General features: G+C 40.1%; 1 protein-coding gene across 1 annotated transcript in view; it reads left to right on the top strand.

The window, feature by feature from the left end:
* Nucleotides 1–16915, top strand: part of nbas (neuroblastoma amplified sequence) — a 158653-nt gene that overhangs the window by 109579 nt on the left and 32159 nt on the right. The window contains exons 47-49 of the mRNA XM_011491806.3: nucleotides 4276–4478; nucleotides 7289–7378; nucleotides 7747–7930. Coding sequence (XP_011490108.2) covers nucleotides 4276–4478; nucleotides 7289–7378; nucleotides 7747–7930 — 477 coding nt within the window. The remainder of the gene's footprint in view (nucleotides 1–4275; nucleotides 4479–7288; nucleotides 7379–7746; nucleotides 7931–16915) is intronic.

Here is a 16915-nt window from a genome sequence, read left to right as displayed (position 1 = left end):
TGGGATTAGTAAAAACAAATTTCTAGAATATCAGCAGCTCAAATCAGTTACAAGCACTAAATACTTCTTGACCCAAACAGACGTAGAACTTTCTCCTACAGTAACACAATTAATTGACCTTGAAAATCCAAAGCTCACTTTCAAAATTTGGCACTTGGCCAGCAACTTGGCAGGGGTTCCTGGGTCAGTGCCTTCTGGACGCAGGGTAGGCAGTGGCGGCCGACGGGGAACGGCGGCCGGGTGCTGTGCTGGGTGGCTGGTTGCTGTGGCGTGGGCTGTGGGGGGTGCTTGGGGTTCGGGGGCCTGGGGCCAGCTGTCCGCGGTCGGTGTTTTGCCCGTGGCCGGTTGCTTGGCGCTTGGCCTGGCCCCCCAGGGGTCAGCAATGCATCCACAGCAAGGGATTAAGGGGTTCCCTTGGGGTTTTATTTTTTATTTTTGTTCTCTTTTTCTTTCTCGCTTATTCACTAGGTTTCTTGGGGCTAGGGCTTAGGTTATTTATCTATTAATCTGTTTATTCAATCCTTTCTTTTTTCTTTTTTTTGGATTTACTTTACTGTTTAGGAGGGGAGGGGGCACCCTGGAGGGGGGCGGTGTGCTAGTCCCTTAGTGAAGTCATGGTATGTATGGCGGGCTAGACCTCCTGCCCCTCGAGGGTGGCCCCTTCCTTAATAATAATAATAATGGATTGGATTTATCTGCGCTTTTCAAGACACCCAAAGCGCTTACATTGTGTCCATTATTCATTCACTCCTCATTCATACTTGGTGATGGTAAGCTACGGTTGTAGCCACAGCTGCCCTGGGGCAGACTGACAGAGGCGTGGCTGCCAGTTCGCGCCTACGGCCCCTCTGACCATCACCAGGATCATTCATGCGCATTCACATACCAGTGGAGCCACACTGGAGGCAGGGAGGGTGAAGTGTCTTGCCCAAGGACACAACGACATTTTGGCTGGTGGGAGCGGGGAATCGAACTGCCAACCCTTCGATCATTGGACGACCCGCTCAACCACCTGAGCCACTGTCGCCCCCAGCCCCCTTGCTGACTGTCTCTCTGTGCTGGCGCAACCCTGGCCTCTGTCTTCGGCTGGCTTGCCGCCCCTTGGCTGCCTGGTCGCCGTGGGAGGGGGGGCACCTACCACGGCCGGCTGGAGGGCCGGTCGCTCTGGGGGAGCCTTCTTCCCCCGGTTTAGCCCATCCGCTTGCTCCTTCGCACTCCCACCCAAACAAATGTTGCACACAGGGACACAGGGACACAGGGCTCCGGGAACTGGATGGGTGGCATACGCTGGGAAAGCTCACTGGGGGAGTCTCTCTCTGGGGTCGCGTCGGCGCCTGTCCTCTGTTCCACTTTTGCTCGCATATTAGACACCTTGATTCATCTAGGGCCTTGTAGGGATGGTCTCGCCGTGACCCGCAGGGGCTCACCCTCCCCATGGCAGAGTGGGGAAGGCATTAGGGGGGATATGGGAGGAGGCAGGGTAGTGGGTGGCTCATGGGCCCTGGCTTCGTCCTTGGCCTGCGCCTCGGTGTCCGGCGCCCGTATGCCCCCATCGCTGCCGCCTGATACGGCGGAAAACGCCTGTCCTGTGGCTTGGGGGCCCTGACGCCGGGTTTGCCTCCCGATGCCGGGAGGCATGGGCACAAAAGTACAGACGTGTCTGACGTTTTGTGTGTTTATATACATAATAAATGTAATTACATACACACACACACATACATGCTCTCACTACCTGTGTGGGTGTATCTTTTTGGGCCTGTTCTGCTCTGCTGCACCCTTCTAAGCCTCCCTTGGACAAACCAAGCGTATATTAATGTAAATCTAGTGGCCATTGCCTAAAATGAGCCCTGCTGTGTGGATGTGTAGGCGCCGCCCGCACCATGCTGTATCTCATTAAGCAAGGTCACCCCGACTTGCCCCACTGTCACCTCGCTGTCCCTGTGTGTAAACACTAAATGACTGTAGGGCAAGCAGAAGAGGACATTATGATTTGGTGAGCCCAGTGTTGCTATGCGACACTGAGACTTTCACCAAAACTGATCTGAACAACATATAGAGCAAGATGGTCATATTTAGTCCCGGTTTCATCTGTGTTTAGAGCCTCATGCCTCCTATAACCGACAAAACTACAACCATTACTAAGAAAAGCTTAAGGGTGGAGTCACAGGTGCTGGCTCACACACTTCATCCTCTCTAATGGACTTTCTGCTTCTCTGTTAGAGAAAAAGTGATTGCATCCTTAGAGCTAGATAAAAAGGACACAAAACAGCAGGAAAGGGCAGATAGGTGTAGAAATATAGATAAAAGTAGCTCTGCAGGCTCTATTTGACTCTACTGGGTTCATTTATCAGGAGAATGTCACCATTTTCTACCAAAGGTACACTGACCCGCCCATATCGCTGCAAATTGCACATTCTAGACATTGTATGTGTCGTAATTGTACAGTTTTGGTTTGTGTTTTTGTTGACCGTGCATTCCAAGACAGAAAAAGAATGGCTAACCAGCTGAACTTTGGAGAAGAAAAGTTTCATCTTCATATCTTAAATAGAGAAAATCTATAAATTGACACTTAAGCAATGTTTACGGCGCCCTCTGCAACATCTTTTCAAGCACTCAAAACACTCGTTCACGCATCCCTGCACAAGTTTCTACGACTGTTTTTGGGCACTACGTACAAACTGCCGTTAAACACGTTAGAAGTTAAAGCAGGTTGATTGTAGACCAATCAGGGACTCAGATTTGGTGATGACTTTTGAATGGCATCTTTATGAATTCACGGAGGAGCCAACCGTTAGAACATTAATCATAAATAGAAAATTAATAATTGCAGTTTTTGCCCGCACGGAATTATGTGACAACGAGTCTTCTGTATGTCGGAAAGTGAAAGAAAAAGCCTGGAGCAAGATCTGCACCGCTTCGTCATTTTGCCTCTTCAAACTGTTGGTGGTAGACCTGCGCTAGTAAACAGTAGGAAAAAAAAGAAGAAGCCCCTACCCTCTTATCCAGTGTGAACACCATGGGCTAAACTGCATCAAATTCCTGGTGTGCTTCAAATGATATGGTAACATACAATGTTTACCTGACTGGGGAACATCGGCCTAAGTATTTGTATAAACATAATTCCATGTTGTCGAAATAGACTGTGAATTGCCTGAAACACAGAGAGAAAAACTCATCTCCCTGTGAGAAAAAAACTGCTCCTCCTCTCTCATCCTCAACGTTATGATGATTGAAGCAGAGAACCCTAAATTAAGAGCTCACTTTTAAAGCAATCGCAATCTCCAGTCATCATGTCCGTTGCATCTAATTGGCACATTACTCAAATTGCTACTTTTTTCATCAGGGGCATGTGTGAGTGTAGCTTCTACACCTGCCATGAACCCTTAAGACCAGAACGGATGAAAAAAAAAAAAAAAAAATTAACCAAACAGACTCTCCCCAGAATGTTTATAGGGTTATTTTAGAAATATGCAATACTTTGATCAAATATATTGATTTGAATTAATATATGTTGAGTGTTTTACAAGTGTATATTAACTTATTCTAATAACTTATTCAAAACCATGTCTTAAAAAAACATAAAAAAGATGGTTGCTTTCCAGTCATGTTGATGTAAGTAGGTATTTTAAAAATGTCATTCTTCTTCAATATCTATGGGTAGTTATTGATGTATCGTATATGATAATAAATTGTTGCAATGAGTATGAGTGCATGGATTTACCTTAATACATCAATTTTTCTCAATTAAAAAAACATTTTGTTAGATTTATTTTACCTTTTTAATTACTTTTTAAGACATTGTAAACCTGCGTACCCCCTAATCTCTCTCACAGTTATTAAGAAATGTATTTAAAATTGAGAAGTGTAATAAGAATTAAAAAAATACCAAATCTAGGAAAAAAATCTACACTGTTTTTAGACAAACTATTAGAAATAATCCTAATACATTTTTTTCAAAGAACTACATCTTTTTTTCTTTCAATTATTCTATTAAGCAACACTTTAGTAACACTGTTTGACTTTTAATAAATGAAGTATTTTTTCTTTATCATTCTATATTACATATGATGACATTATCTTTTTAAATTAAATTCTTCTCTGTATTATTTTGTACTAGAATAAGTTTATTCTATTATTATAAATTTGTCAGATATTACTAATTTGAGTAAGTGCTATATTTGTATGTCTTTTAATAAAACAATCATTTACAAAAATTAGTTTTCTATATTAGTTTATTATTTTAGTGTTTTAATTCGCTTCTTTTTTTTCTTCCAGGAACAGCTTCGTGGTTACTGCGAACTCTACGACTTGTCTCGTTCTGACAGGTCAAAGGTTTGCGAGCTAGCGGTAACCATGGTGACAGATGGACAGGCTTTGGGGCAGATAAGAGAGCTCCTAAATGTTGCTGTTGGATGCCAGGACCTGTCCGTCAAAAGTGTCCTTCAGGAGGCAGTGAGGAGGGTGGTAGCCGCACTCAGGTAGCATCTTTTCCTTTAAGGATTTCTAGACACTGTAGTTTTGGCCAGACCACTTCTGAACCTCTGCCATCTGCACCTAAATAACTTCTGTCACGCTCTATTATATATGAACAATGACTCAATTATTCCCAGCAGTGCACTAAAAGTAGCTAAGTGCACATTTTTAAATAGACTTTTCACTTTTAGCTGGGGAACAAAATTGGCTTCAGAACCAGAAGTTATTAGCCTCATTTGTGTTAAAGACCAGAGGCAGAAGGAAACTGCTGGCTTGACTTTCTTTTAAAAAGTAAACCTACTAAGGCATCTGAAGCTCAGTAATTAACAAGTTGTTTATGTAAATTACACAGTGTACATAAACAAACCTGCCCAGAGGAATTTACTGCATAGAAGAATATCAGAAAAAGATTGTGCAAGATAGTTTTTGTCTTCAGGTTTATTGTTCTGAAAGTTTTTAAATACCCACTCTGATGAACATGTTGTTTTGGGGATTTTTAACACGTTCTTGTGGCATTTTTCTGAAAATAGAGGACATATATTTAGAGAATTGTTGGTGAAATCACTCATAATTTTTAGAGATTTTTAAACCCTTAAAAAGTATGTGTTTAATTGGTTTACTTGCTGTTTTGGAAGCATTCCACCTTTTTAAATACCTTTCACAAAACATAACTCAAGTTTATGACAGCTTTTAAAATTTACTGTTCATAGTGAGGAACATTTAACCAGTCCCATAATGCTTTGCTGCATGTGCTGGACTCCTAAAATCCAAAAGGATATATTTAGTGATTTCAGTGATGTTTATGGTTAATTCTCTCTTTTTTTTGGTAAGTTTTATATCCAGTTGCTGTATTTAGTTATGTTCACACTGGACGTGTGATGTGTTTCTGAGGTTAAACTAAATACTCACTTATGCAGATTCTCATTTTCCCCTAAAGACTTTGATAATCTAATATTTGGAGCTATAATGGAAAAAATGTAAAGTTTATTTTTTCTTCACCACTTTTTGCTGTCACTCCCAACCATGCGCCATTTCAGTGCCACACACGCGCAACCCAGAAATGGAAGCATCTGAGCTGGGTGTCTCCCAGACTCTATGCAGTACGCTGCACTTGTCCTATTATAGAATCATATAGAAATCTTTCTACAGCTTTTCCCAAAAGTTTGATTTTATAGGACTAGCTGTGACCTACTTTTTGGATGCTCTTCACCTAATAAAAATGCATAAAAACGGTGAAGTTCCCCGCTTCAGGGTGAGTTTTTTTGGTGAAAAAGGCCTTAAATGTTCAACTTGATGTACTAGAGCTGCCTGTGGGAGTTGAACTCACAGCTGTAAAAAAAAGAAAAAAAAAAAAAAGAACCATGATTCATGCCAACATGTCTACAGAGCCAGAAAATTGAAGAGCCATGCAACATAAACAGCTATTGTGTGACTCGGCTTTGAAAACTACATGCGATGAGTCCTGACCTGAGTTGAAAGCAACATTAGAATCTGATGAACGCTGACTTTGATTTGCTGTGGAGTGCTGGCACCAACGGACCAATGAGGCAGGTTTTACTGATGGAGCCAGATATCATCTGTCCGTCTGATCGGCCTGATAAATGAGCACCAATCACCTTGATTATATTCCTGCCTCATTTCCTGCTTTTTTAACGGCTGCTCAATGGTGCGTTATGCTGACAAATGGCACCCGCAGAAAAGGCTCGTGCACGCCACCGGAGCCCTACTCATCTGTATTCATGTGCACACGCAGGCACTCTTCTGTAACAAAGGCACGCACATGTTCTGTCTTGCATGCACACTTTTCATCCCCTTTTTCTCTGATTCATTATCTTCCCATAATTAATGCAGCCTGACACAGATGTTCCCAAGCAGATCTCATTTAGCGAGTCCACGGATGTGCGTCTCAGTGGTCGGGACGCATGCAGAGGGTTCAGCGTGTATTCACTGGAGGTTTTTTATTCTCTTGTGCCCACATTTTGGGGCTCTTATATAGGAATATGCCTCACAAACAGTCTCTGTTTGTGTGTGTTTCTATTGTTGTAGGGCTTTCCTGAAGCATTGTGTTTGGCAGTTAAGAATGAGCCGGTCCTGTGCATTGGCGCTCTCTGAAAGCCTCTCGGTGTGGTGCAGCAGGCGTACCTTAGCCTCACACTAATGGCCATCTTTTGTATCTGTCATACCCGCCCTGTGTTTGTGTGTTCTGCACAGAGGAACCAAAATGTAATCAAGAAATTTGCTGTCTCATCTTCCTGGCTTTTTGTTAGATCGTTTGTACGTTTACGGACAGTGCGTGAGCATTGTTTGTATGCGCCGGGGCACCTGTTTGTGTTTGTGTGCGCCGGGATACAATCCCAGCAGCAGAGCAGAGCTGAGCTGCAGGGAAATTACACCTGGTTTTTATTTTTTTTTCCTTTCGCTATGAGACACAGTCCTCCAGCAGACAAAACGCACACAAGAACAGCAGGAACATGGGAAAAAGCATTTATTGCTTCATAATTTATTATCACTAATAAAATGAAAAGCCTTTTTAACCTTTAGTAATTAAATGATCATAGGTTTTGTAAATTTCATCACATTCTCACATGATTTTAAGAACTTTAGTAGGATTTTTAAAATATTTATTACACAAATGCCATTTTTTATGCCTTTTAGACTTTCTTTTCACATACATTGTCTCTTTAGAAGAAAGCTTTTGATTTTTTTTTCTTTTCTTGTTCATTCTTTGTCCCCTCGACATAAGGGTAATTTGAAAATCTTATCTTAATTAGCACACTGTGTACGATGATTGTATTGATGCGGTTTGTTTTTTCAGTGGAGACCCAGGCGCCCTGACAAATTACTCACAACCTCTCAAGGTGCTGGAGGCCATGGTGACTGCCGTGCACAACAATGTGCAGAGTGGGTATGTGCACACAGGACTTTTTTTTTTCCTCCCCCCATTCTTTTCTGCCCCCAGCAAATGTCAGATAACTGTGTTTCTTATCTGTTCCTTTCTGCTGAATCCAAAATTAACACTGGGTATTAAATGCCACACCTGATAAGTTAAGGTTATCAGAAAATTAACAAAGACAAGGAGGAAAAAGTTTTTTGTATGTTTGGTTTTCATTTTGATTTTTGTTTTTCTGTTTTTCATAAACTAAAATGTCAATCTTGTTTTTTAAAAGTGTAACTTTTTTATGATTAATCAAATCCTACCTTTGAATCGTCTTATTTATCTCTCCATCATTGTTTGGGTCTGACCGCTGTCCCTTTCAAACCTCAACCCCCCAGTGATAATGCAGTGACTTCAGACGACCTTCTGGCTTGGCTGCGGCCATTCTGCGCTGACCCGGCTCTCGCCGTAAAGCCTCGCATCGATGTTCTGCAAATCCTGGAGAGTAACTTCAGCCTCCAAGACAGCGATGTCCGTCTTCTGCTGCTTTACAGAACTCAAGCTGTGCTCAAAGACAAAGAGGTAACTAAAGCAAGGCAAATGATTTGCTAAACTTTAGATTTCTGGAAATATTTTAATACAGACCCACTCTGATCATCTTTTGATCTATTTTTAAAGTGTTCTCAGTGGTCTTTTAATGATGATTTTGACCTTTTTAGCCAAAGTCAAGAAACCTGTGTCATTTTCTAAGACATAGTTTCTGCAGTAGATCATTAGAGATTTGTCTCTCAGTTGTGAATGGGACCTATGTGGTGCAGAGCAACCCCGCCCCCCTTCCCGTTGTTTAGGGCTCTCTGCTCACACGCTCTACTGCTAGCTTGGAGCCCCCTCATACCGCCTAACCTAACATTAACGGTGCAACAAAAACGGCAAGCAATGTTCGAGTTATTGAGCTGAACAGTTTAGATCTAGATGCAGGCTCAGAAGAGGACAACAATACATACATGGATCTAGTCTTTTACTAGGGATTGCATCAAAGCGGAGCAGGAAGCTGATTTTCAGCTGATTTTCTATGTAAAAAAAAAAACAGCTATTTTTTTTAAACCACATTTCTTCATCTGCTCCTGATTTACAGCAGTTTAAAGAAAGAAGTACTCAGAAATGTAACCTTGTGCGTAATTTTTTATATATGTCTTCCATCATGTTAAAAAAAAACACCATTTTCATTGGAGTGGATCTTTAATGATGACACTTGTCTTCAAGGACAGCACAAGCCTTTGAGGTTGAGATTAAAAATGATGGTGTTAATGTCATCAAATGGTTTACATTACCTGAAGAAATAGTATAAGTGAGGCAATTGCAGTTGAGGATTTTCCAGTTGAATTTCACCAGAGACACACAATTAAACGTATCATTTAATTTATCTCAAAAAAGCGTTGCTTTCCCCAAGTGACCCCAATTCCATGTCATGTTAGTTGAAGTGGATTTATATAAATGTCCAGTAAGTGCAATGATTTTGACTTTCTGCCCACTTGGCTCATTCTCCTAGTTGTACACTTAACTGCTTCACATGCTGAGAGATCTTTTTTTCTTAATCCTTTTCATTTTTTGTGAATGTCTATGCAGAAAAAGCATTACCGTTATTTTTTATTTCTTTTAATCATTGTTTCCTAAGATTAGAATTAACAGGTTCTAGGGCCATTCACAAAATATGTTTTTTTTGCGGACTCTTTCAATGAATACTAAAGCACTGCGGTATTAGACCAGGGTAACGCAACTGAGCGTGGGTAGATCGTGGGCCATCAAAAATAAACAAAACAATAAAAATGTATTCCCAAAAATTTATAGTTAACCAATTATCATCCTCACTGTAAAGGATGTCACTTGAGTGGAATGTGAATCAAATATCCTCTGCATACGTCTCTGCACACGAGGGCATGGTCGCTAGCAAATATGGAGTTTTTCTTTCTCCTAAACTTCAGAAAGGTGTGAGCATTCAGCGCCAGACTCCTGACGGAGGATGGTAGCTGCTAATATGCCGTTTTTTTTTTCTTGACTTGCCCCTAGGTCAGCCACTCAAATAGAACCTCAAGCAGAACGCGCTTGGAAAGTTTCTGTTGTTGTCATTGACAACTACGTACACACCGGTCCAATTTAACGAGCCCTTGAAGGAGAAATAACACCTCTGTATGGAATGCTTAAATTGTTCTTAGAAAAAATTTGCAGCCAGTAGAAATGTGTTGCAGAAACCCACTGTGGTCCATCAGGCAGCACAACTTCATGATCAGGGTCCGACTTGCCCAAACATGCATAACTATAATTTTTCAGTTAAAAAATGAAAAAGGTTCATCTTTTCACTTCTTGTATTGAAGTATAATGATTCCAAAGAAATGGATATTAATTTCCTCATTTTTGTCCCTTAACATTAATAAATAACACTTATTTTAATCCCAGAATTTTTGCTTTTTAACTGTTGTCATTTGGATGGACACGACATCATCTGGCTTTTCTGAAGTCCCTCAATAAACGGTGTTTTATGCTTTTTAAATTGTAAATTTTGGAATCATATTTGACTGCTAATTCTGCAGAAAGGTTCTCAATATTCTGCTGTGTACTTAGCTTTGAAGCTGTTTACCAAGCCTATTGATTCTTTTTTTCATCTTGTAACATGTAAATAAAAACACAAGCAGCAATGATTATCTGTAATCTTTTTCAAATCCTAACCATATTTGTGCTGGAGTGTCTGTTTGCACTGCTGCTCTGCCCTCTGTTCTCCCCCTCTGGAGAAACAAACAATTGAGCGGCTAGTCATTAAGATATCTCATTGACTAATTCATGGCCCTAGCTGGTTAATTAATGTGTAAATGCATGCGCGCAGCCACGGGCGATTGTCAATGCAGGTAGACAGGTGTGTGGGCCCATACTCTTTAACTAATTGGCTGAACTCCTGACATTTGGCGGCCTCCGATGAAATACTCGCACAGATATGTGTGCCTGCTCTTAAAGCAAAGTACATCCAGGAGACGTTTTAATTCATCTTGAATAGGATATTGTGCTATAAGAATGGCATCAAATGAAGTTTTCATCTTCTCTTGCGCCGACTAAAACCTATGAATGCAACTCTCTTCTGTTTATTTATTTTTAGCTAACAGGGGTCGTAGGATGAAGAACTTTTTGCATCTCCCCCCTCACATATTTGCAACCCCCGTGAACGCTCGTAGCCATTGCACTCAGTGTTTTATTCATTACTTTGCGTCTTTTAATTGGAGCGACTCTTCATTGTGTCAACTGCTTGGCTGAAAGCAGTGGTTAATCATGCTGGCTGGTGCCACCCACCAATGGAGCGGACCCTGAGAGGGCTTACTTATCATGTTGGCTCACAGCTGGAAGATGAAGGTTCAAAAAGGGTTAACTGAAGGAGACATGAGAAGGAGGGAAGGACAGGACTTCCTCTTCGATCCATGTCAGCTCTTTTCTTTGTTCTCAAGACAACGTCCTCCTAAAAGTGTCCACTAGGAGGCGGAATGCAAATTGAGTGAATCTACATGCATTCAACAACCTCCCCACCTAATCCTGAATAATTCATTTTACTGTCCTAATCATTCCTGAACACATCCTCGTATTCACACACCTTGAGGGGGTTGGAAAAATTTTTAATTTTCTGACACCATCTGCAATTTGTTTGCATTGTTGCGCAGACATCCTCAACACTGCTCTCTGATTGTTCTTCAAATCCAAAGGTTTTGGAGTTCGGAGAGTATCAGGAATGTTCTGGGAACTTTTTGGAAAGCCATATGGAAGGTTGCAGACGCAGGCCTACATAAGATCGTTAAAAGAATTATAGCTGGTGGTGGGAACTCCATAACAGGCAGCAGACAAAATGAGAAGAACCCAAAAATAGAGCCAAAGTAGGGCCTTGCTTTATTTTCTTATATTTTCTGTACATTTAAATGCTAATGCTACCTTCACGCCAGGCATGTGACGCACATTCAAGAATGCGCTAAATAGAGGTTTCTTGAATGCCCTTTTAGCCCACGGTGTTCACATTAGACAAGCAGGAAAGGGCTTCTTTTTTTTTCTCTACTGTTTACTAGCGCATGTCCGCCACCTACAGTTGGAAGAGGCTAAAATGTTGAAGCGGTGCAAATCTCGTGTATCTCTAGTCTGACAAATGAAGGACTTGGTGTCATATAATTCTTTTCAACAGTTGTCACTTTTGTGAATTAAAAGGAACACAATCCAAACGTCACTACCAACTGAGTCCCTGATTGGTCAATGTTCAACCTGGTATTCTTTGAACCTGCATGCAGGAATGGCCGTGCATTTTGTACATAGAGCCTATAGAGTTGTGGAAACTTGCATAGCTACATGAGAATGCAGGGTTTTGAATGTAGACACCCGAAACATGAAGTTACATCGACCTTTATTTGAAAGTGGTTGGCATCCTGCTGGTTTTTCCAAAACCCTGTTCTACCTGCTGCTAACCATCTTGTTCAGTTGTGTTTGGCCAATTATAGCTACAGTGGCAGGTTAGCTAAATAACAAATAATGCACTGACCTATAGTTTGACACTTACCTGTGCTGTCTTGTAATGATCACAGTTTTCCTCTGCATTTCCTGCCTTATTACCAAAACACTCTTAAGTATGTCTGGACACATAACAAAAATTATTCCTAGTACTGTTTTAGAAATCAAAGACTTTTTCTTCTCCTCACACATGAAGAATCCCAAAATGACATACTTTCTTTCCAAAACCACTTCTAAACTTGTCTGTGCTCAAGTGTATGCCAGTTTTAAACATAGTCCTAATGTGTCCTTGGTCACAAAAACATCCACTAATTTGTTAATTTGTCCTTCACAAATAGCACACATAGAAGTCAATGCTTGGTTTGTCTTCCATAAGCAGCCAGATCCCATTTTTTAAACTGAACTGATAACATCAGTGGCTTAAAATTGGTGTTGAGCCCATATTTCCATGAACCTGCTGTTCTTATCAAGCCGTCTAATTAACACTGCATCTACTATCGCAAGCAGCTGTGAAACAGAGGCAGCTTTTCACAGACAGTGAGGCTCTCAAAGTCTTGGCCTCTAATGCTCCTTTGCAGATGCACATCCTGAAACATTCTTGACTTCTAAGGGTGAATGCAGATGGTAAAAACCATTTTATGCAGACCCGGTCCGCCTAATTTGTTCCACATCGTGTCTTGATCCTTGCGTTTGGTCTGTATTCAGACTGCTGTCAAGCGGCCTTTCCTGATTCAAACCAAAGCGTGTAAACAAAATTAAGTGCTTAAATATATCTTCACTCATTGGTCAGGAATTACGCGGGCAGGGCAAAGCAACTAAAGACTGTTCCTAGCACTGCGCTTTTCTGCACTGAGAGGTCTGAGGTCTTTCCAGGGATCTGCTGTAGCCACTCCTCCAGCTTGGGGGTTGCTGCCCCGAGTGCTCCAATTACCACAGGCACCACTGTCACCTTCACTTTCCATGCTTTCTCCAGTCTCTCATGTTACTTCTTCCTGATGTTTCCATCATTTGGCACTGCCACATACACCACAACGGCTTTCCTTTTTCTCTCTCTCTCTCTCTCTCTATATATATATATATATATATTTATAAACATAAATGTTAGATTGAAAATCAAACTGAAATATTATGATGTTTTGTTGCCTTAGTTAAATATAGTAATACCTCCCAAATCAAATGAATCACAGGGAAAAATGTATTTTAAGACATTCTTGAAGTTATGTAACCAGATTATTATATGGCTCATCCCTTAAAAGTTTTGCATGTTTTCAAATTAGTTTGAACAGCTTTAGAGCTGAAAGCTTTGATCTGTTTTGAGGCTGTTCTCATTAAAGAGGCGATATAACATTGACAGTTGCAGTCTTTTTCATCAGTCAAATAAATGTAAAAAGTGTAGCCACATGGGAAAATATAAGAATGCAATCTATGTCTTCTAAACATAACATTTTTAGTGGAAATGCCAACAAACTGAAAGAGTAGAACTTCTTTCTTTTACTTGAACCACACTGTTAATAAAATAAAAATTCAGTGATATTTACCTACCATAGAATTCTCCTAAAAACGGAAGTTGTTTTGGGCTTTTCAGTCACCATTTGTATTATTTGTCATCAGTTTTCTCTGCAGAACCATCCAGCTGCTTGAAGATGGTCATATATCCTTTAACTTCACTAAAATTTTCTGATCTCCTGATTCATTTCTCTCTAGTTGGGCACAATTCCCTTAGAAGACAGAAAGGTGTGAATCTAATTAGAAGCCGTGTTGCTTTTTGTCTGGTCGCAATATTTTTAGTTTTTCCAGTGAAACCAACATATTTAGTCTTTGTGTTTTTGTTTTTATCATTTGTGTTGCCCAACAATTCACAAGCAAATCTGACTTTCATTGGTTTATTTGTATTTATTATCCTGTCCTTAATTGGATTACTTATAGATAGAACAACATAAACAATAGGAAGAATGCATAAAATGTAAAGAATTATAACAATAAAGAAATTTTAGACCTTAAAAAACAGAAAATCTCACCCTTTGCCCTTAGGATAAGTCAATAACAGGAGTGTACCAACAACTGTCTATGTCTTTGTTTCATTTGATTCCTGAGACCTTCAAAATAAATATGTTAAAATGTACAGTTTTTGTCCATTCTTGACCTGAAGAATAGTTTTTTGCAAACATAAAAGCCTTAGTAGTTTGTAATTACCATCATATGCATTTGCACAAACCAAGCCTTTATTTACTTTGAGAACCTGGGCTGAATGTCGTTATAAGATTTTATTTTTTTAAGTTTCATAGTTTTAGTCGCATAAAAAGTTTTAACTAGCAAACAATATTTAGCACATAGGCCAAATAATGGCTTCACAGAAGAACTGAGAAATCATTGCTAGCGTTCCACATTGTGGGTATAATTGCTAGATCCAGCAAACTGCTTCAAAGCACGGGAGATGTGCTTAGGTGGGTGGTAATAATGTCAGCAATGTGATGCAAAGGACTCGCCGGCAATTTCTGAAAACACACAAGTCCTTCTCAGAAAAGAGACGACATTTTCAATTAAATAAAATTGCAGTGGCTTATATATTTGTTAAATACATGACAAGAAAAAAAAGTTCACCTTTTACAGCAGATTCCTAAAAAAAAACCTTAGAACTAGCTAAAATATATGACAATTTGAAACTTTTTCCATGCTTGTTTTCCATATCTTTATACCCTACATAGATGTATATACTTTTAAGATTTCCTCTCCTTCCTGTCTGATTATTAGACTGTCCATGCTCCTCATTTTGTTGTGCGCACATGCCTCTGATATTAAATCAGGCAATCTGCCAGCCTCCCTTTTTGGCAGGATATGAATCATCTTGTAGTCTTGTCACAATTGCTGTCCAGGCCTTCTCGCTTCACCCGCACTCTGCATTTTACCAACATATATGGTGTCCACTTGGTCTTTTTCCATCATAAATCCAGAAACACTCAATCCAGTGACTGCTTTTGGTCCTGTCAGTGGAATGGCAGCTGCATAAGTCACGGACGTTGCTTCTCTTAGTCCCAGCGATGGCAAATCAAAGAGGAATACAGAGGAGAAAGCTAGATATTGATGCCTAAGGTATAGAAATAGAAAAGGAAATGCAGAGCTGATATTAAATCAGTCTAGGAGAACCTCTTACCTCTTTGATCCATTGTGCTTTTTACCCCGTTTAGCATCCCAGCACACGAGTTAGCCGCAGAGACTCCTAAAGTGAGGTATTAATGAGCCAATTGAAATGCTGACATTTAGGTTGGGTGGAGGTGGGAGGGGCTGACAGGGGAGAAGATGAATTTGGGATGGGAGGGATGACACCAGGAATAGATTTTGTGACTCAATTTTGAATGATTAGTCATAACAACAGGGCATCCAAATGTCAGCACTGTCGAGACTGGATGGTCTGTTTTATTCGTGTGTCGTGTATTTTGTGCATCTTTGCGGCACCAACAGAAGTGTACTCGGGGTCATTTCTGACATTTCAAAGACAATACTGACATTAAAGTAAATGTGTGCTTGTTATGCATGGCTTTATGTTGTCTGGGCTTGTTAATTGAGTGATTTCTCTTCTTTTGACTTCTTGCAAAAGGATTTCTGTGCCAAGTCCTGCAGCGAGGCTCTCATTGTTGGCTACTTCAACGACCCTTTGCAGCACTAAAACCTTCTCCGCATTCTCTTGCTCTGCATGAAGGGTGGCTACAAAGATAATAACTTGTGGGTGGGTGTGTGTTTGTGCATGAAATGTCTTCATCTGAGCTCATCAGCTGCAATCATTGATTCATAGTACAAGGCCTTTTTGCCTTGTCCCTGTCAGGGATCATTGCCTGTGATACACCGATTTGGTGGTGTAGTGTTTGGTCTTGTGGTGCATCATGCATTCAATATTGATGAAGTGAGCTGTGCAGATCTGCGCTCCGCAGGTAAAAAAAATCTCGACATCACACAAATGGAAAACGATTTTACTCACAGTTTGACTCATTATTTATGTTTTTTCCATCTTTTTAGTAGTATTTCTCTTGAGCTTCTGTGCTAGATTTGGCACAATTGATCTAACAAATGTTCCCTTTTAGTTTTACTTGAACATATTTTTTCTGTTATTTTATGTACAAAAGCAAGCTATTTTTGACACAGTTATTTAAGTGTAATTTGTTTAAAAAAAAGAAAACGCATCTTTGTGTCATATTACTATTTTTCTCTCCAAAAACAAACTAAAAAGAACATCCTAACTAACCAAGTTAATGGTCCATGTATTCATGTGTACAGCACACAGCATATTTTTGCAAAAGGCCAATGATTCCAAAGCTGCACTTTTGAGCAAATTACAGGTAAAGTTGAAATGATTTTGTTGAACATAAAGAAGAAACTCCAAACACAAGCATCTGAGTTTTAACTTTTTTTTTCTTGATAAACACTTGGAGAAAAAAAATATGGATACAAATTTTGTCATCTGTAACGCAATAGTTTTAACAGGACATATTTTTTGGAAAATAATTTTTTAGTCAACATCTGTAAAGAAATATTCAGAATCTACGTTTACTTTACACATTTAAATATTTCTGTTTTCTTTTTAATGATACTTTCTAAAAGTTTGGATTATCAATGTTTAGCTGGATTGGTATCAACACGTCTGTGTCTGCAGCTTTAATGATGGAATCAAATTAGTTTATGATCATGTTTTTGGAGAGTGCTGGTCTGGTCCCATGCTGTTTCCAACTGGATGTTTTTTAACCACCATGTCATTTTTTTTGACAGTTCTTACAAACCCTCAAAAAAAATAAAAAAAATAAATGATAGCTGCTTTTCCTTAATTTGTGTGCAGGCGCCGCACAGGAAGAACCTGCACTGTTGCATTCCCCATAATGATGAGGATGAGGGCAACCTCTGAGTACAGGGTCAGCCAATTTTTTCCTGAAAGATGTTGCAACCGACTTGATTGCAGTGGCAGCATGAGACCTAGGAAAAGCATGGCGGCTGACAAAAGTGCTTGTGCAAAAGAAAGCATTGAAGCATTCTGTTGATGGTGGATTTGGAGAT

Source organism: Oryzias latipes, chromosome 24 (assembly GCF_002234675.1).
Source record: "Oryzias latipes chromosome 24, ASM223467v1".
In the NCBI taxonomy this organism is placed as follows: Eukaryota; Metazoa; Chordata; class Actinopteri; order Beloniformes; family Adrianichthyidae; genus Oryzias; species Oryzias latipes.
This window is presented reverse-complemented; position numbering and strand designations above follow the sequence as displayed.